The 18,042-nt window shown below is 52.4% G+C and overlaps 8 protein-coding genes across 8 annotated transcripts; 4 read left to right on the forward strand and 4 right to left on the reverse strand.

Annotated features, from left to right (window-relative positions):
* Positions 1 to 204: 204 nt before the first annotated feature.
* On the forward strand, positions 205 to 1,272 carry K460DRAFT_432298 (uncharacterized protein; the record flags this gene model as incomplete). The annotated part of the gene is made up of 1 exon (XM_040938352.1): positions 205 to 1,272. The coding sequence occupies one exon, from the start codon at positions 205 to 207 to the stop codon at positions 1,270 to 1,272; it is 1,068 nt and encodes a 355-aa protein (XP_040785420.1).
* Positions 1,273 to 1,777: 505 nt separating this feature from the next.
* Positions 1,778 to 3,581, reverse strand: K460DRAFT_356667 (putative dimethylaniline monooxygenase; the record flags this gene model as incomplete). The annotated part of the gene is made up of 5 exons (XM_040931975.1): positions 1,778 to 2,843; positions 2,892 to 3,180; positions 3,248 to 3,307; positions 3,362 to 3,493; positions 3,548 to 3,581. The coding sequence occupies 5 exons, from the start codon at positions 3,579 to 3,581 to the stop codon at positions 1,778 to 1,780; spliced, it is 1,581 nt and encodes a 526-aa protein (XP_040785421.1).
* Positions 3,582 to 4,380: 799 nt separating this feature from the next.
* On the forward strand, positions 4,381 to 5,837 carry K460DRAFT_367800 (uncharacterized protein). The gene is made up of 2 exons (XM_040933649.1): positions 4,381 to 4,951; positions 5,008 to 5,837. Exons 1-2 carry the CDS (start codon positions 4,506 to 4,508, stop codon positions 5,585 to 5,587), a joined length of 1,026 nt encoding a protein of 341 aa, XP_040785422.1. The 5' UTR covers positions 4,381 to 4,505; the 3' UTR covers positions 5,588 to 5,837.
* Positions 5,838 to 6,748: 911 nt separating this feature from the next.
* K460DRAFT_288272 (DnaJ-domain-containing protein) lies at positions 6,749 to 8,545 on the reverse strand (the record flags this gene model as incomplete). The annotated part of the gene is made up of 1 exon (XM_040929035.1): positions 6,749 to 8,545. The coding sequence occupies one exon, from the start codon at positions 8,543 to 8,545 to the stop codon at positions 6,749 to 6,751; it is 1,797 nt and encodes a 598-aa protein (XP_040785423.1).
* A 2,018-nt stretch (positions 8,546 to 10,563) lies between these two features.
* K460DRAFT_290256 (Metallo-dependent phosphatase) lies at positions 10,564 to 11,887 on the reverse strand (the record flags this gene model as incomplete). The annotated part of the gene is made up of 2 exons (XM_040929186.1): positions 10,564 to 11,597; positions 11,659 to 11,887. 2 exons carry the CDS (start codon positions 11,885 to 11,887, stop codon positions 10,564 to 10,566), a joined length of 1,263 nt encoding a protein of 420 aa, XP_040785424.1.
* Positions 11,888 to 12,938: 1,051 nt separating this feature from the next.
* Positions 12,939 to 14,089, reverse strand: K460DRAFT_378146 (uncharacterized protein; the record flags this gene model as incomplete). Its single annotated transcript, XM_040935041.1, has 3 exons — positions 12,939 to 13,154; positions 13,221 to 13,639; positions 14,041 to 14,089. 3 exons carry the CDS (start codon positions 14,087 to 14,089, stop codon positions 12,939 to 12,941), a joined length of 684 nt encoding a protein of 227 aa, XP_040785425.1.
* Positions 14,090 to 14,799: 710 nt separating this feature from the next.
* On the forward strand, positions 14,800 to 15,444 carry K460DRAFT_396329 (uncharacterized protein; the record flags this gene model as incomplete). Its single annotated transcript, XM_040936097.1, has 2 exons — positions 14,800 to 15,023; positions 15,077 to 15,444. A coding segment is annotated over exon 2 (333 nt), but the record flags the coding sequence as incomplete, so codon positions are not given.
* Positions 15,445 to 16,566: 1,122 nt separating this feature from the next.
* K460DRAFT_367809 (uncharacterized protein) lies at positions 16,567 to 17,466 on the forward strand. Its single transcript, XM_040933650.1, has 2 exons — positions 16,567 to 17,124; positions 17,178 to 17,466. Exons 1-2 carry the CDS (start codon positions 16,595 to 16,597, stop codon positions 17,236 to 17,238), a joined length of 591 nt encoding a protein of 196 aa, XP_040785427.1. The 5' UTR covers positions 16,567 to 16,594; the 3' UTR covers positions 17,239 to 17,466.
* The last annotated feature ends 576 nt before the right edge of the window (positions 17,467 to 18,042 follow it).

The raw sequence follows: 18,042 nt of genomic DNA on the forward strand, positions 1-18,042 counted from the left end.
CAACACCGGCAACGAACCGCGATATTTCTTCACGCCTAACTTGACCTGGACTGCGCCTTTGACACCAACCGAAGCACACGCAAACCAGCACACCTGCATCAAAAATCGTACAAGAAGCGCTTGCTACAAGCGTTCGTATACCAGTGGACAGGAATTGCTCTTATATTATCGCGACTACCGACGATATATCTTAAAAGTTCAACCATGAACACCAAGACGATTGAACGCTTCCCTCTAGCTTTTCTCAACCCCCCTTTAAATGACAAGACATATCTCGAACTCGGCGATGCAAAAATTACGAATGAAGCCTTCTGGTACATTGGATTCACTGACTCCAGTCAAGGCCCAGAGGCATGGATGCGCGGTGAAAGCCTCGACATGGCGCTCGAGACTCTCCGCCGAGACCAAGATTGCAATGCCTATAAAATAGACATTGCAAACTCAAACAGTGCCCAAGTGTTCCACTTTGTGAGCAAAGTGGAAAGCGAAGACGGTTCCGGAAAAGATTACGATGCGTATAGGAACCGGTACCAAGACAAGCAATGGATATTTGTCGTTATTAACGATGCCTTCGGTGACGTCGAGAACGACGGTACTAGCGGCACCCATTGGTCGCTTGTAGCCTTGGACAGGCTACATAAAACTGTACACTATTTCGACTCTCTGTTTGTCCGTTACGAGGACGACCAGCAAACGGCCCACATGGTAGGTTGGGGGCTACTCCGCATACTTGGAGAAGACCTAGATTGCTGGACATTCCAACCGGAGCTGAACAGCCCGCACCAAAAACATAACAACCTGGACAAGGGTGACATTGGCCCTTGTGGCCCTTTTGTCTACAACCTGACGAAGCTTCAAATTATGCGCATCAAGCACTGTCAGGATACCGGCATGGGGAAACACTGTACCCTCGAACTCCCTGCCCAATACCCGGTTTGGTTCGGGACCTCGTTTAACTCAAAGCTGGTACGCGGGCAGATCCAGCTCCAGATCATGCGCTGGAGACGTCGCGTCGATGCCGAACGTTTGGCAAACGAGCAGAGTCAGCCCGCTGTGCAGGGCGAGGCTGCTGGCTCGGTGGATGGGCCGCCTACCACGCCCGATATTCCACGTTCCTCCACGCATCAGCGTGACGTTTCTGGGTTGGACATCGAGTCTCCGGTTCACGGGATAAGCGACGGCGAGCCGAGCGCAAGTCGTACTGCCATGAGCCCCCGACCGGAATCTCCAGATCCAAGCAGGAACTTGGATTTATACGAGGACGTTGAGTGATGTCAAGATAACGACTTTGTTTGTCTTGAGGACCTCGGAGACCTCGACGAATATGAGTCGGTGAGCAACGACCGAGCGGGGATATGCGATACCTCGGATTCATTTGGCGATGGAAATGACCGGCTGCCTGCTGTGACCCACCCAGAGTCAATTTGTCGATAGGTGGAAACTCGGACATATAAACCGAGCTGTAATTGGACTTGGGGAGATGGAACAAACTAGTTTTGGATATGAGCATACGAAGGAGCTGGCTCTGGACCTTATAAGTTGCGACGACGGGTTGCTCGATTTAATTTGGCACTCTGTTTGAAAGCTGGACATAATTGCATTATCCGTCATGGACGAAGGGTGTGGTTTGAATTGGATCAACCACCATCAAGTTCGTTGCCTTGGACATTGATTACACGAGTTGCTTTTTTTGGCGCCAGATATAAGGAGCAGTACCATTTCGCGGCGCTCAAGCAAAGTCTTTTTTTTAAACACGAATCCTCTACGATGAATTATGTCAAATTTTCTCCTTTCCACCCTTGACCGGAAACACCTTGACTGCCTCATTCGCCCGAATAATAGCCTCCCTAGCCCCATCCCACGTCTTCCTCTTTCCAGTCTCAAAGTATCGAAACGCATGAGCCGTCTCGACGCCATTGTTCATAAGGTACGACATCTTGGGATCACGGAAGAAAAACTTCCACCCTTTCCATCCCCATCCTAGGTTCTCCATGCCCGTGCCCGCCACTTCGTGTAAGAATTGCTGGAACTTCCACGTCTGCACTGCGGAGGGGTCGAAGCCTAGGCTTTCCGCACGCCAGCGCGACGCGAGCCACTTGTTGTGAGTGTCGATTTGCTTGTTCATCGTTGGCAGTGGGGGCAAGGGATGCACACCACGGAAGATGTTGGAAATGGCCATGGATTGCACGTCGTTGAAGGAGAAGCCGTTGTTCTTTCCGTAGGCAGAGTGGCACAGAAGGGCCATGGAGTCGGCGTATTGCGGTGGGAAGATGTTGTTCCACAGTCGTACCAAGTCCGGTCCTCCGTAGTTTGCGGGTCGATTGGATTCCAGAAAGGGGGCGACGGTGAAGTCGGCGGAGTAGCCTGTTGCGCAGATTACAGCGTCGATGTCGTCTAGAATTGTGCCATCATTGAATTCGATTGATCTCGGTCCTGTGAAGCGCTTTATGCCGTGCAGTGAGACTAGCTTTCCCTCTTGGAGCAAAGGGATGATGGTGCTTGAGGCGCCTGGTAAGGATAGCGAGACGGATGGGGATGGCAAGACACGCCAGTCTGGATCTATCCTTCCCCAATGGCTGCGCATCAAGAAACTCAGTGCCTTGTCTGTCAACCAAGTATATACCCGTGGCAATCGGCGTTGCAAAAATGCGCCCATCTGACGGCGTCGCCACGTTACTAGCAAGTCTCCTGGTACACCCTTACGCCAATTTGGAAGGATGAAGCCACCGCGGCGATGTGACATGTAAACCTTGGACGCAACTGGGAGGAGATTGTTGATGATGTCCGAGGCCGTGCTAGACATGCCGACTACAACGATATTCTTGCCCTCCAAGCCATCGGCCCTTTATAGATGTCAGTGCCCGCGTATTTTATACCAAATGAAAACTGACTTTCTGAACTGTTGGGCATGCAACAGCTGACCCTTGAACAGCTCTTTACCCTCGTAGTCGGGCATTTCGGGATTGGTTTGGTAGCCATGACAGAAGACTACTTTGTCAAACTCCTTGGACTGCGGTTCGCCATTGACAAGCATTTCCAGCCGCCACGCCGTGTCTTCCTCGTTCCGCGTGGCGCGTATGACGGAAGCACCGAATACAACATCCTTGAGCAAGTCGAAATGCCGCGCATACGACTCGATATATTCTTGGAACTGTGCGGATGAGAGATGACTTGGATACTCTGTCATGCAACATCTATGCGTAAGCATGTGTGACTTCTCACAGGCACGAATATGGATGGCACTTACTGTCGGGCATGGGAAAGTCGGTCATGCCGCACGTGTATTTACTGATGAGAGCGCGGGTAGCTGTTGTAGACATTCAATAAGTACCATCTTGCCAGGGGAGACTAGCTAACGTACACGGAAGTGCCGTGGTCATTGACGGGTCGTCAGTATACGCCCACAGGCCGCCGACCTGCTTCCTGCGCTCATAGCACGTAACTTTGAAGCCATCTTCACTCAGCGTTTTCAGCATAGATACTCCGCATGTGCCTATCGCGTTCGTTAGTCAGAACCCGGTATCCAATCTTAAGCAGCGTGACTTACCGGCGCCTATAACTGCAACTCTTTGTTGGCCCATCTTCGACGAGAAATTACGCAGTACCGCGCTTCGCAGCATATAATGGGCTTTGTTAGGAAAAGACGACTAAAAACTCATCTCTGAAATGACATGCATTGCGCACTTTAAGAATTGGCCGCGATGACTTTCGTCCGTCTCCTCTCAAATCATGGCGGCTGACGTGAGCAACTAACGTGTAACTGGACAAGATGTCTTATCTTCGTCACAAGTAGGCAGGCCTAATAATTTGTTTAAGCGTAGCTTATGTGATTACTCTGTTTGTTTCGCCACCTTTATACGCCTTTACACGCCCCTTAGCATACCTGGTCAACAGTCGCCTCTCACTCGCTACCTGGGATCGAGCGCGGGCTACTATCGACATCGTCCCTACAGCATCGTATGCAACACATCTCGCAGCTTTAATAGAATCTAGCAACGCTATGATGCACTCTTTTCGGCTCTATCATTGTTGAGATATAGCGGGAGGTTAGATAGCCGTTTCTTGATAAGAGGACCATACTACTATGCGATCGAAAGTAGATTAAGCTGTCAACCAAGGTCAACCAAGGAGTATGGCGGGAGTAGAGAAGTGGCGTTGTAAAGCTTGCCCAGAGCTCTCCGCAGATCAGATGAGCGAAGATGGGTTAAGACTTGAGTGAAGGTAATATGCCTAGTAATGATGGCTTTCATATTGGATCAACTAGACCATGAAAGCTCCGTAAGAATAGTGAAGGTTGCATGACGAAACCAGCTGCGTTCCGAGCGGAACGAAGCAACGCGCTAGTCAAAGCGCGACCCTGTTCTTGGCGTCGTCGCGACTTCCCCAATCCATTACCCAAACTCACTATGAACAATTACTAGGCCTCTTCTCAACGATTACATCTCCACGCTCACACCTACTTATTCACTGTCGAGAACCAGGCAGTAGAGCTATAAGACAACAACATGGCCTCCCCACCCCCCGTCCCACATCTCAACATCCCCCGAAAACGCTCCAGCATATCCTCAATCTCCTCGGCCAATCCAAACAAAAAGCGCAAACCCTCGAACCTGCGAAACGCCTTCTCCCCCGATGCTGAAAGCGTCGGTTCGCCGCGGTTCTCTCGCTCCCCATCTCTGGACAGCGTGGCTACCACATCGGTCGTAAATGGAGCTGGAGGTAAGAAACGAAGGAAGAAGGGTGATGCTGATGGCGCAAGCGTCGCGGGCTCGAGTGTCAGAGGGGGAAAGGGTGCGGATGGACGGAGTGCTGTGGGAGGGGACGGAGACGGTGGGCAGGACTACGAGGAAGAGGAAGACGACGATGACATGGGCGAGGAGATGGACATGGCTATGGAAGAAGGCGGCATGACAGTCGAAGCGCGCCGCAAACAAGAGAAGGACCATGAGCGGTATGCCATTCCTTTCCGCATACCCAGGTACCTGCAGCTTACTAACGTGTCTGTAGAATGCTCATGGAGTACATGACCCCCGCCCAGCAGGAACGCTACGCAACCTACCGCCGTATCCGCCTCAAGCGCGAAACAGTCCGAAAACTTGTCAACCAGACACTCTCCCAATCCGTGCCCCAACCCGTCATCATCGCCGTAACATCCTACGCCAAATCCTTCCTCGGCGAACTCATCGACCGCGCGCTGACGGTGCGAGACGAATGGCAAGCCGTCGTAACGCATCATCCAAACGAGAAGCTACCACCCCCAATCCTCATGCAGAGTCTACAAAGGCCCTCGGCGCATATCAAGGACGACCGCAACAAGCCCACAAACACGGATATCCAGTCTGCAGGCTGGTTTCTGAACCAGGTGGATCGCAGTGAGAGTCTGTGGAGGGAGATTGATAAAGATGCCGATTTGCAGGAGAGACTCAAGCAGTCTGACAAAGGCCCATTGACGCCGGCGCATCTACGCGAAGCGATACGGCGGTACAAGAGGGATCGAGAGGGAGGTGGAGCGGGGTTTGCGGGCATGAGTCTTGAAGGCGTGGAGAGGACCATGGGGAGAACTGGGGGACGCAGACTCTTCCGCTAGGATGCGTCCCGTTCCTCCGTTTTATTTGTCCTCAACTCGAGCGTCCTTTATCAGGACCATGTTTCTAGCGTTCAAGCATAATTTCGGATTCTTTACATAGCGATGGCGTTCTTTTGGAATTGAATCATCTTGGGCATGAGGCGTTCCAATGTCTTGTAGGAGCGTCTCTTTCTACAATAGGATCGGAGAGTTTCTTCAGACCAGCGCGGGTTTTGATGTACCCGTGATAGTAATACAAGTTCGTTGCTCCTTATATTACGACCCCTTCCCGACTACAAACCATTTCCAAACACATACTTGCTCTTCTCCTAATCTATAGATAGCTGTTGATCCTAGAGGGAGAGGTGAGTGTTCAGCAACATGAAAACCACGAGTAGATAGCAGAGTCATTTGACGAAAAAGTCGAGGACTATAACGGCCATCCTATTCTGATAACCTTCCATTCATTTGGTTTGTTTATATTTCCAACTACATACATAGATACTAATAATAAAGGTCATAAGATGTTGGTCCGAAGACTCAATGCTAAAAAACATATACGCGAAGTTCATAAGGGTCGTATCTACTGGGCCAGAACAGCCATCGCTATCTAGCAAATGAGTGATGTGAGGGCGAAACGAATGACTTGAGAAAGAAGAGAGAGATTGCCACCTTGATGCGCAAACATGTTGAACAGACCGCCTTGAACTTACAGAATTGCACAGATGTTGGTATGCAATTCGGAAATGTGGTAAAAACGACAGGTCGAGGAGAACGAATGGAATATCGAAATCGAGACATTTCGATGTGGCATGTACAAAAAGGTGTTGTTGGTGCGTTGAGACCAAGAACAGGTTTCAAGGATAGAGAAAAAGACAACCTAGTCTCGACGCAAAGCAGCCCTTGCGAGCGTCGAGCAAGTAACGCATAAATAGAAAACCCTTGCAACGCCAGAAAATCAATACAGTCCAGAAAGTCGAGAGAGGGGTATGGGTATCCTGCTATAATCGAGAGGTTGCGTAGGGGCACGGGATATGCTGCTGGCTGTCGCGTTTCCCTTCTCTTTTCGCCTTAATCATTCATGATACGCGAGTCTCTTCCTTACCCACGCATATCCATGAACGGTCGGCTCGAACCTCGTAAACTCGTGCACTACAAATCTTGGTCAAGTCTGTCAGCACACTAGTAAACGTATGTAGCTGTCCTGCCCAACGACGGTTTACTAGCATACTCTCGGTCACTTTCTCTACTCCTTGGCGCCCATTTGACATCTTCAGGCCCAAACCTTGGAGCATACTGTACTTGACCGGGACTGAAGCTCGCCTGGCGTCCTCTGCTACGACCGTACTCGGAGTCCGAGCGACCGATTTCGCCGTAGAGCGATGGCCGTGTCCGTCCGCGATCTTCGGCGGCCCGAACAGGCGAGACGTGGCGAGAAGAGGTTGTGCGGCCCATCGGTGGAGGAGGAACTGCCGACTTGGTAGCGTACTGCGATTTTGAGGAGACTTCGGAAGGTCGATTGGCGCCAATGGGAGGTCGAGAGAGTGGCGAGGGAGAGCGTGCACGGTGGCGTTCTGGCTCGCGCAGAATGGTGCGATGGCTGGTAGAAATGTCTTCTGGGCGAATGGGCACGCTACCGCTAGGCGGCGTGGGGTAGTGATAAACCTTTCTGGATGAATTAGGCTGAGATGGCGGGACAGATGGGAAGGCGTCACGCTCCGGGGTGGTGTGCTCGGGAGTCATAGTCTCACGTAGGCCTGAAGGACGTGGGGCAGTCGCTTCCTTTCTACGCGATGACGGGACTGAGGGCATCGTCGACGAGCGGTGGAAGGATGGGGGTGGCGAGGTCTCTGCATGATGGTGGTCACGAGACGTTTCGGTGAAGGAGCGCTGTGGCGCGCGTGGCAACTCGATGTTGGCGGGCGAAGACGACGAGTGCTTGAAGGGTGGGGGGCTCCTGTGCTCACTCCATTCCACAATCTCGGGCATGCCGCGCTCCCTGTCACGGCCGGAAGCTGTGCGCTCCTTGGGTCGAGCAGCAGATGACCTGCGAACAGGCTCTGGTCGAGTCTCCTTGCGCGACGAGCGGCTTTCGCCATAGTAGTCTCGCGAGGAAGTCCTGGTAGGCGAAGGACGAGACATCTCAGCCTCGACCTGTCCGCGAGACTTGTGCTGATAGCGGATCGCCTCTTCTTCCTGGACGCTCATCTTGCGTCCACTAGAACCACCGTAGCGTGGGTCTTCATAAGACCGTCGATCCTCTGTCTTGCGCCTGCTGGCTTCGGTAGCTTGCTTCCGAGCCTCGTCTTCAGCGCTGCGCCTCTTATAGTCTGCTTCATAGCGTGCTTTGTCGTCAGACGATGACTCATCATCGACAGAGTTGAACTTGCGGTCGCTTCGTGTTTCCCTGTCGCGCGTCTTGGTGCGCTCTGACCGTGTTCGGTCTTGGGTAGGACGGGCAGCAGACCTAGAAGATGACTCCTTCTCCGTGCGACTTGATCGCGGTGTTGAGCCAGTCTTGGGGTATGCAGGGTAGGTGTCGTACTTGCTACGAGAGCGCTCGTCGTAGTATCGTTCCTCCTCGTCGTATGAGCGAGAAGGTTTGCGCTCTTCGGTAGAGTAGCGTGATGGTGTGGTAGCTGAGAAGGCTGCATTGCCTGATGAAGTGCGTGTCTCGAAGCGAGCAGTCTTCTCTGCACTCGATGTGGCGGCTCCTCTTGCTGCCTTCTCCTTTCGTAGAATCTCGAGCCTCAGATGCGCTTCATACTCGGCCCTCTTCTCGGTGTCGATGAGAGTCTCGTAGGCCTCCTGGATGCGGTGGAACTCCTCCTGCTTCTGCTGCTTGAGTGCGGGATCTGTGACCTTGTCAGGGTGGCACTTGAGGACCAGTTTGCGATGGTTCAGTTTGATGGTTGCCGCATCGGCGTTCTTGTCGACGCCGAGGGCCTTGTAGTGATCAGGTAAGGGTTCTGAGGCCATTGTGGTGGGGTGATGGATGGATGGGTGAGGGCGAGATGGGTATAGTTGGTAGTCTTATAGTGGAGGCGTAAATGGTGCCCGACACATGCAGGTGCCGATCGATTGGCAAAGCGAGCTGTGGCGGTAGTACGCGGCCGAGGCTTGTATCACGGCAATAAAGACGAGCAGCGACGGTGGACGAATGCCCTTAATGAAAGTCGGGGGTTGGTGCTCGTGACGGGTGATGAGTGAGTATGGTTTGCTGGTTGTGTCCCCTGGTATGGGGTGACGCGAATGACGAGGTGGTTGCTGCTGCTGACCTAAGGCGGAGTCTGTTCCTGCCAGAGCCGTGGAATGCAAGGAAGGCCGGAGAAGGTCGTGGCAAAGCGAAAAGATGCGGAAGGACAAGGCAAGTTGTGACAAAGACAGCGTTTGTTCCGTGGAGACGAGAACGAACAGAGAGAGAGAGAGAGAGGCTGTGTAGGCTGTCTTTGCGTATAGCAATGCGACGTGGACCTGTTGCCGTGGTTGCCGGGCAGCGAAACCGCTTGGTCCTGCCTCGTCTAGGTAGGAAGCGGTGTGGGATGCGACGTCACTAACAGGTTTCAGCAACGCCCCGGAATAGTCAAATGGCGAGCCAAGTGTCGGATTGCAGAATCAGAATAGAACAAAAGTGTCGCAGAGATTAAGAATGGTACAACGGAGATGATGAAGAGTGTGTGTGTATGTGTGCAGGCTGACTACTATTTGGGGCGCTGCATCCTCACTATAACTATAACGGGATCCAAGTGCACGCACAAGGCTCGAAACCGCCCATCCTAACCTTGCACAAAGAAAGGGACAAGGGAGCCCATCCGCAGCTTGCTTGCTTGATTGCTTGCAGGTCCTCTTACTTCTAGGGCTGTTTAGAGCGTGTCTATTCTTTCGCTCGCGCTTCATCAGCACATGCATAATCAACCAGGCCTGAGCTCTCTTCACACTCCACGCTGCCCTCACAGGCCCTACGATTGAACAGCCATCACGCCAGCAGTGGAAGAGGCCGCTTTTCCAGCCATACAGTCCATGGCACCGGACGCCCTCCTACTCTTGAGCCAGCTCGATCGCATCGCGCGCACCGCTGCCCCAAAGCACACTGCAGGCCCACAGCGGCTACGAAACTCTCAACCCAATCAAGCCGTCGAGTGGCCACATGGTCGTTTCGGGACCTGCTGCGCATCGCGATCTGATAGGCACATCCCGCAGACGGCTGCATGATCCAGAAACCCGAAAAGAGTGTCCAGCAGCAGGAGACGATTCATGTGGATTACCAAACCCTGTTGCAGCAGCACGATGTGACCTTTCTTGTAACCCAATCACAGAATGCTCAGCAACCCCACCACGACACATATGCAAGACGTGACCAACCCACGCACATCTTCCGACCAAAAATGAAGCATGCCAACCCTACAAGCCTTCTTCCGAGACGTGACGAGAGCTTTCTCCCATGGTGCTGTGTCTCTCGCGGAATCCGAGACAGCATCGGCTTGAGAGCACGGCACCCACGCAGTCACAAGAGCTCGGCACGCTTTCTTCCATCCATGCAAAGTCCCTCTTCGTCCAGAAAGGCAATGCACCGCACATCCTCCACATCTTTCCGCTGTTGAGGGGCATCCTTGCGAATGGGGGTCAGGGCACGGCGGTTGCGTCGCCAGGCAGCCGTCTTTTGCACGCCGCAGGCTTCCAACTCGATCCGTCCCGGATAGAGACGTTAGACACTCGCGTGGTTGGCCGATAAAGATACGCCTATGCGGGGTGAGCGGGGCAGACTATATGCTATAACAGCCAATGACGAAATAACCCTTCTAGCGAGGCCAGCGCGGGTTCTAGGACCAAGACGTGGTCGTCCTCCATTGAGCAGAGCCTAAAAACAAGTGGGTAGACGATGAGGAGAGACGTGAGGTGATGATGGAGATATGCGATCTGTACCACTCTCCGAGATCATGGTAAAGGGACACGCACTTTCTACATCATCCTACATAATTCTAATCAGCCATCCTACATCATCCTACCTCAATCTCGACTTCACACTTCCATACAGGCAGGTCAACGTCAACGACGATGGGCTTGTTGAACCCAACCGCCTTCCCAGCAACCCGCGGCCCAAGATAGGCAGCATTGACTACCACAGTCTCCTTACGCTCCACATTTCCGGCTAGCCTCTTCCGCTGACGGCCGTCTTCTATCTCGGGTTGAAAGGCAGCCTTGTCAGGACTCCCAGGCCCGACATCGCTTGGGGGATCCATAGCCTTACCCACTTGATTTCCCCGCAATAACGCCTCATTTCGACAGAGGGCAAAATTGGTGAGGCTCGAGGCTGGGATAAGCTTCTCATCACCGGAACGAGGCTGATGGAGTCCTTCATCTTGAGGCAGAGATAAAGCTGCATCAGGCTGGCCCCCAGCATCATACCTTAGCGAGCCATAATGAACGTGTTGACGTGTCAAGCCTCCGCCATGGTAGCCCAAGGCACGCCCTGTTTTCTTGGTAAGGTCGACCAAGGAGAGCTTCTTGTTCCCCTTGCCTGGGTCGGTCCAATATTCGATAGAGTCCACCAGGCTGTTGACGTCGTCAGAATTCGTCCCCCATCTCACCCTCTCAACACCCCGGCCCGCATGAATGTGCCCGCAAACACTCAACACAGGCTTGACTTCCCACAACCTCTTCGTCAGAGCCGGACATCCTGACCGGTCGTCGTTCGTTGCGCCATCGCAAAGCTCCTTGGGTGGTGTGTGCGTAACCACTACATCCACCCCATCTGAAATCTTACGCCATACCTCTGCAGCATCATGCTCGTCATATTGAAACGCCCAGTTTGAGTGTTTAGGCGTACAAGGGCTACCAAACACGGTAAAATATGTCTTAGGCCCTTTAGGTGAGGTAAGCTTGATAGTTGTAGCCTCGTTCTCTAGGTATGTGATTGACGGGGAGGAGATTAAGAGTTCACGGCATGCAGCAGGGTCTTGGGGTTTAGGCCATCTCCAAGATTTCCCATGCGAATGGTAGAACGGGGCATCTAGCGTTATATCGTGATTTCCTAATAGCCACCAATTAGCTATTCCATCTCACTATGCAGCAAGGACATGGTATCTGCACACCGGCAATGATAATCTTTGCTTCAAAGTCACTCTTCTCAAGCCATTCTACTGTCTTCTGGAGCTCCGAGTACGAGCCTTGATTCGTCAGGTCTCCAGCATGGATGAGAACGTCTCCGGCGGGCAGTTTGGGCGTCTGATTATGTGTGTCGGATATGCAGACTATACGTGTCTTGCGCGTTTCCGGTCCTCGACGTGTCTCCGTAGAAGAATGCAGATACGAAGTCGCCATCCTGTGCCATTATTGAAAAAACCTGGGCAATACGTAGGGCATGAGTCCTGAAGCTGGTCAAAAATTCTCGTTGCCTGGTAGTCGTGGAGGTTGAAGTGTCGATGACTCTACAGCCAAAACGCTACGTCATTTCTTCCACCCTATCATCATTCTAGAGGCCCTCCAACCTCATCGCAACGCATCCATCCCACTCTGGCAATTCAAATCGTCTCTCTCGTATCTCATGTCTAGCGCCCGAAACACCCTTGTCTATAACCCGCTGTACCTGCCCATCACTCAGGCACACCCGAACGAGCTGTACAACGCACAACATCGCCGCGCCGCGGCACCTACTATAGTACACCTTCCGTTTCCAATCTTTCGCCACCGCCACAGGCACGCTGTTCGCGGATCCCGTCGATCTAGTCTTCCCGCCACGATAGATGTTTCCGCGATGGGAGATTGACGTAGAAGTTCCGAAGATGTGTGCACTGGCGAATTGTAGCATGTTAGTCGATGTGAGATGGTGTTAGTTGGCGGCGGACTTGCTGTTTTGCGGACCCCGGAAGTGGGTACACTGGTGACTTTGTTCGGATCCGTCGACCTGGAAAAGGTAACTGTCAATGACGGTCTAGACTTTGACATACTAGTAATCGGCGTATTCCCTACGAGTTCGCGTATTAGCACCTACAAGTGTATGAGGCTGCGCAGCAGTGAAGCTGATGATCGGACGCTACGATCCGGCCACAGCGAGATGCAGATGCTGCGGCTTGCGTGACTATTCACCGCAACAAGTTCGTGCTCAACACACGCGTCGCGAGGGTCAATGAACAGTGGTGCTGTATACCGCAGATTGAAAGAGTTTGTAACAGTAGGTCGGAGAGGTATTAGTAGGTGAACGTCCTTTTATTTATTTGTTCACATCGTCCCTTCGGTCGTTCATTGTCTCGCAAGTTTCTCAGGTGATCATAAAATGTGAACTCTTGTGTCGAATTGAAGATATATACATAGATCTCGATAGCCCGTTTTCCAATTCCAATGCTCGATTTTCCAACTTCCTTAAATACGCTCCTCAGGTCATGGATTGCACCTTCATATTCGCAATAGTCCACGTCTTCCCGTCCGCACTAGCCCCAAGGCCCTCATACGTCGCGCCCTGACTGACCGCAATCGTCTTACCGAAATCACGGTCCTCGCTAGCAAGCGTGATGACCGTGTTCTCATAGAGCTGAGGCGCGATAGTTCCTGTACAGTCTTGCTGGCACTCCGTTCCAGTTCCGTACCCACGCTATAAAGCAATTAGCCCATCTCTCCCATGCCAAAAGACAGCCCCCGCGGAGCTTCCAGTACGTACCATGTATGGGCCAGAGTTGTGCTCGAACGTGGACAACTGCTTGCCAGAGTCGAGATCTTTCGCCGTCTGCCGCCACGTCGTATTGTCTGCGAGCAACTCATAAAGGATTTCAATCCTCGTATCCCCATCTACGGGACTAGCCTCCCCATCCAACTGCCCAAACGATCCAAACAGCGAGCTTCTAATGCACCACTGTCCTGGCTTTGCACCACACCAGGCGTTACCCTGAGGCCATGACTCGAGCGTTGTCTGTACGAGGTCGCCTGTGCCATTAGACATGCCCGGCCAAAGGAACAATTCGCCATTCTGGGTGGATGGGGCGGGCCCGGGGATGATGGTTGTAACGGCACGCGTTATGGTGGACCTGGTGGGGCCTAGGGACACGGCGCCACCCCAAGTATCAGCGCGGCGGACATTAGCTGGTGGTCCAGTGACAGCCACTGTTGTCGTTGTTGTGGTAGGGAGCCTGAAGGGATTGAATGGGAGCGCTGATGCGGCTGCAGCCAGGGTAGTGAGGGCGAGGATAAACTGCATCTTGATAACTTTTGGAGAAAGATATGAAAGAATCGGCGAAAGGAGTTCGGGAAAGACTGATTAGATGTTTGGTGATGAACGAATGGATGCGATCAACGCTGTAAAGAATGAAGTGCTGATAACTGGTGAAGAGAAAAGAGCGTCAACCGAGTCAAAGAGAGAAGCTGCACAATCGAGGTCTTCTCTTCTTTTTCAACAAAGTGCCTCCCCATCCTCCTAGTGTAGCGCTCCTCCCGAAAAGTCGTGTAAACATCGTGTTCCTCGATTCGTATCCCGCTTCTCTAACCCAAGTAAACTCTCAGTCCGGTACCAGGACGAAAATAACAGACGACCATGTCCTAATGAGGGCTGACGTTCATCTTAAAAAGAAATTGCACCAATTAGACCGCGAAACGCGCGCGTAGGTGAGATTTGTGCGCCGTTATGTCAGGCTCACATGTCTCCGCCAAGATGAAACGGCCGAGGATGTAGGCGCAAAGCTCATACCAAGCAGTTCGAGCATCTACAGATCTGAAGGACCTAAATCCTTTCTAGAACCTTCTCATTAGGGTAGAACTGCTTTAGTCGATGGCATACCCGCATGTGTACACCTAATTTCGCTCGGGAACAAGCATGTTGAAGCATGGATTAGGTGACAGCGGAGCGGAACGGTGCTGACGCGAGAGCTGACCAGTATGCTGGCTTCAAAAGCATGATGCCATTTATTTTTCGGTCACCGCAGTATTTATGGAGGTATCTTAATTGCAATCTGACGTTAGCATGACTGCGCAACAACTTGGTGGGAGGACAAGACTGGGGTTTTCGTTGAGGCTATTGTAAATGTACCATCATGAAGAGGTGGTAGTAGTGATTACAGCAACGAACCTATCGACTAGTCTTCTGACATCAGATACGGATCGAAGTCGTCATCGAGATCGGAGTAGACCGCTAGAAGTATAGTGTTGAAGCCTGGTAGAGGTAGGGACACCGGTGTAGCAAAGCCGAGGCTCTAGCGGCATCTTGATGTCAGCAAGGCTAGCTGGCCTCTTCACACGACACCGCCTCAAGCCTTGCGAGCTGGAGAGATAGACCCCGCAGCTGAACGCTGCCTAATCCCGCTTTTGATGACCTACTAACCTACAGCACTGATATACTACACAGGAGATTTCACGCAATCGCACAAGACTATTTAACTTGTAGGGGTATATAGCCTGGGCTGAAGACAGACACGCGACACCACACCGCAGAGCAACGCAATAATCGCGTTCTTTCGCGCCTTTCACTGAGACGGTAAGATATAACACCTCTCCTTGATTGTTGTCCACCATCTCACAAGTCTCCAGACCTCTCACGCCAACCCCGAGTCCACATCACCACCATGTCCCCGCCCTCCATAGCCAGCGCATTCATCTCCCTCCAACCCCTCGAACCCGTCCTCGTCTTCTTTAACGAGGGGGACGCCAGCCTCTTCCAGTCACGCTGCAAACAGGGCCGGATACTTCCCAGCTCACGGCAAAACTGGGTATACCTACCTATGCCGGAAGGCTTGCTACGAGTGCGAACCGCGAGGAAGGGCGACGTAGCGTTCGATTTTGACAGCGATAAGAATGCGAATGAATTTAATAAGGGAATCAAGAGTTTGGGGACGATTTATGCGAGTCCAAGAGGAGATCATGGGTGGGAGAGGGTCGTGTATTTGGGTAAGGAGAAGGTATAAGGTACAGGCGTAGAGAGGTGATGTTCAGGTCAGAAAGATCTCACAGCAATGATGTAGACACTGGATACCTCCGATTGCTCTGTCTTATGTCTTTGCGGTTTACACGACCCACGATTTCCTATTACTACGGTCATTTGGTTCTTTATCGTCACTGCGGTCTTTCACAGTCGGTCTCTTTGGTCTCTTCATGACTCGTATTGCGCTCTGATAATCGGTTTTGTATCAGTGCTTCGAGCTTTCTGAGTCACCTTCGATGCTGTAACACTCTTCACACGTGGAAGCGCGTGTCTGCAAATGTCCCCTAAAGTTATTGACCCCTCTTTTAAACACCGCACGCTCCCAGACCACGTGAATGCAAGTTGAGGCTGTTCGGTCTTTCTCCTTCACTTCCTGTCACTACCGCCCGCTTGCACCTGCCACGAGCGACAACGAGCTATTTCTTAGTGCCTCTCACGTCTTCTTCTCCCTTCTCGCTCACTTGCCAACGACTCTACGTCAAACACCCATATTCTTCAACGGATACCATTTCACTTGCCAAACAAACGACCAGCAGACTTAACTTTCGCTTGTCCTCAGTATGTCGGATAACAATAACAGCGACTCCTCAAGGCGCCTCTCACAGCTCAACTTCAGTTTCAGTCTCCCACACCGTTTGCTACTCGGCGATAGTCCTTTGAGGTATTCATCACCTCCCGACTTATCTGGCCTTAGTACGCAACTCGCGGCTCCTAGTGGAAGCTCGGATCATTCTATTAATTGGAATCAAGGGCGTGATATTGGTAGGCCTGGAGGGATCTGGGATATTGACGCACCTCACCCACATCCGTTCGGCCCAGGCGAAGCTTTCGACCCGCATACCAGCCAGGGACCATTGCATCAGGAGGTTTTGCAACAAGACATGGCCCGTTCAACCACGGCCAACAGGGCCGCGAAACAGGAGCCCAAAAAGCCCATCACTACCCTCTTTTCCGCGCTGCCTGAGAACCCATACAAGGACCAAGATGAGACCACGGGCAGCGAGAGGTCTCTCCCATACATCAAAGTACAGCTCGCTCTGCTCAAATATCTCCGGGTTCATGCATCCGACACCCTGACACCTCTACAAGCCCGTAGATGGACTGAAGCAATCGAGCCGAGGACCAAGATGCCGAAGGCCGAAGAGGCGTTGCGCTTGTGCTACTACATGCGCTCGCAAGGCTTCGACAGCTACGCTGTCATCAGGGACGGCGTGATAAGCCTCTTCCTAGTCGATGCACGCTTGCACGCGAATGATGAGAATTCTGAGCACCTATACTGGATGCAGCACGTCAAGACGAACCTTATCACGTATATGGCTCCTTCTAGCAGCGGCGGGGGTGGTGGTGGTGTTATGCGGGCTGGAGTTGCGAGGAGGAATGCGCTGGCGGCCAACGATCGTAGACTGATACCTACTGCTACTGGAGAACTCAGGTACTATTCGGGGCTCGAGGCCCCCCTAGGTCACATGCGCGGTGGAGCAGGCGGTCCAGCAGATGGTCAAGAGAATGGTATGCATGCCGGTGCAGAGGGTCGGGGTGCAACCGCAAGTGCTGCTGGAGGAGCACGGCAGCCAGAGACAGTCGACGTGATTGCTCAACTGCGGGCTCGAATCAGTGCCCTTGATCGCCTACTCGAAAATCCCGTCCAAGATCCTGAGTACGTCGTATTCCCCTAGTCTCCATGCTTTTTTTTTTACTAACCCAGCATAGTGCCGTCGCTGCCGTCTTGTTGGAAATTGGAGAGCTTGAGGGACAAATGGGCCGGGCTTAGGGGCGCCGAGATGTCTATTCCGCGCCACTGGCAAGTGGTCGCTGGGCTGCATGGGCGACACGTTATCTCAGAGCAAGGGAAGTATGGATGGGCACCTATGTGGGATGTGGGACGAGGCGGGTAGCGAGACGGACGAGTTCTTGATAGAGTGCATCTTGCTTCTGTACACTCAAGTGACAAGGTTCTGGATAGAGTAGACTGATAGCCCAAGAGTTATTGATGAACCACACATGTACATGTTCACGCACAATTTTGGAATATGTGACTGAGGGCGTGGTAGTCTGCCCATAGCCACTTTCGCTAGAATCAACACGTTGGGAATATTATGTTACATCTCAAAAGTGCGCTTAATGCTGTTTGTTCTATTGTGAAAAAGAAAAGAGGCAAGCTCGCCCGATCACAGCATAGGTCGAAGTAACGAGTAGGCACACAGAATAGGCCTGGGTACCCGAGAAATATTGCGCGTTTCCACCAGTACCAGACCATGGATTCAGACATTTTGCATTCGTCTTTGTAGTTGAACCATGGTAAGCCACGGGTGTGTCGGGCTCGGTACCAATGACAGGTCGAGGCTAGACGGATTAGTGGCACGGGAGGGTTGGCTGTTAACTCCGCACAGCAATGGCTCATAGGGACACGCTATCCACATGTGCAGCAGAGAGAAGGTCGCCCTTTGTTGTATTCGTTGTATTCATTGTATGACGGTGCGCTACTACTAAGCAAGGAGCAAGGCTACGATATTTACAGAAATGATGTCGAAGATGCTTGTATGCGCTAGCTGCAGCCACACGTAGATCAACGGAA

This window comes from Cucurbitaria berberidis (genome assembly GCF_010015615.1).
Source record: "Cucurbitaria berberidis CBS 394.84 unplaced genomic scaffold K460scaffold_4, whole genome shotgun sequence".
Taxonomy (NCBI): domain Eukaryota; kingdom Fungi; phylum Ascomycota; class Dothideomycetes; order Pleosporales; family Cucurbitariaceae; genus Cucurbitaria; species Cucurbitaria berberidis.

Coding starts and splice junctions, on each gene's coding strand:
- K460DRAFT_367800 (XM_040933649.1), top strand. CDS start 4,506: ATGGCCTCCCCACCCCCCGTCCCACATCTCAACATCCCCCGAAAACGC. Junction 4,952..5,007: donor CAAGAGAAGGACCATGAGCG/GTATGCCATTCC, acceptor ACGTGTCTGTAG/AATGCTCATGGAGTACATGA.
- K460DRAFT_367809 (XM_040933650.1), top strand. CDS start 16,595: ATGCCGAAGGCCGAAGAGGCGTTGCGCTTGTGCTACTACATGCGCTCG. Junction 17,125..17,177: donor AATCCCGTCCAAGATCCTGA/GTACGTCGTATT, acceptor AACCCAGCATAG/TGCCGTCGCTGCCGTCTTGT.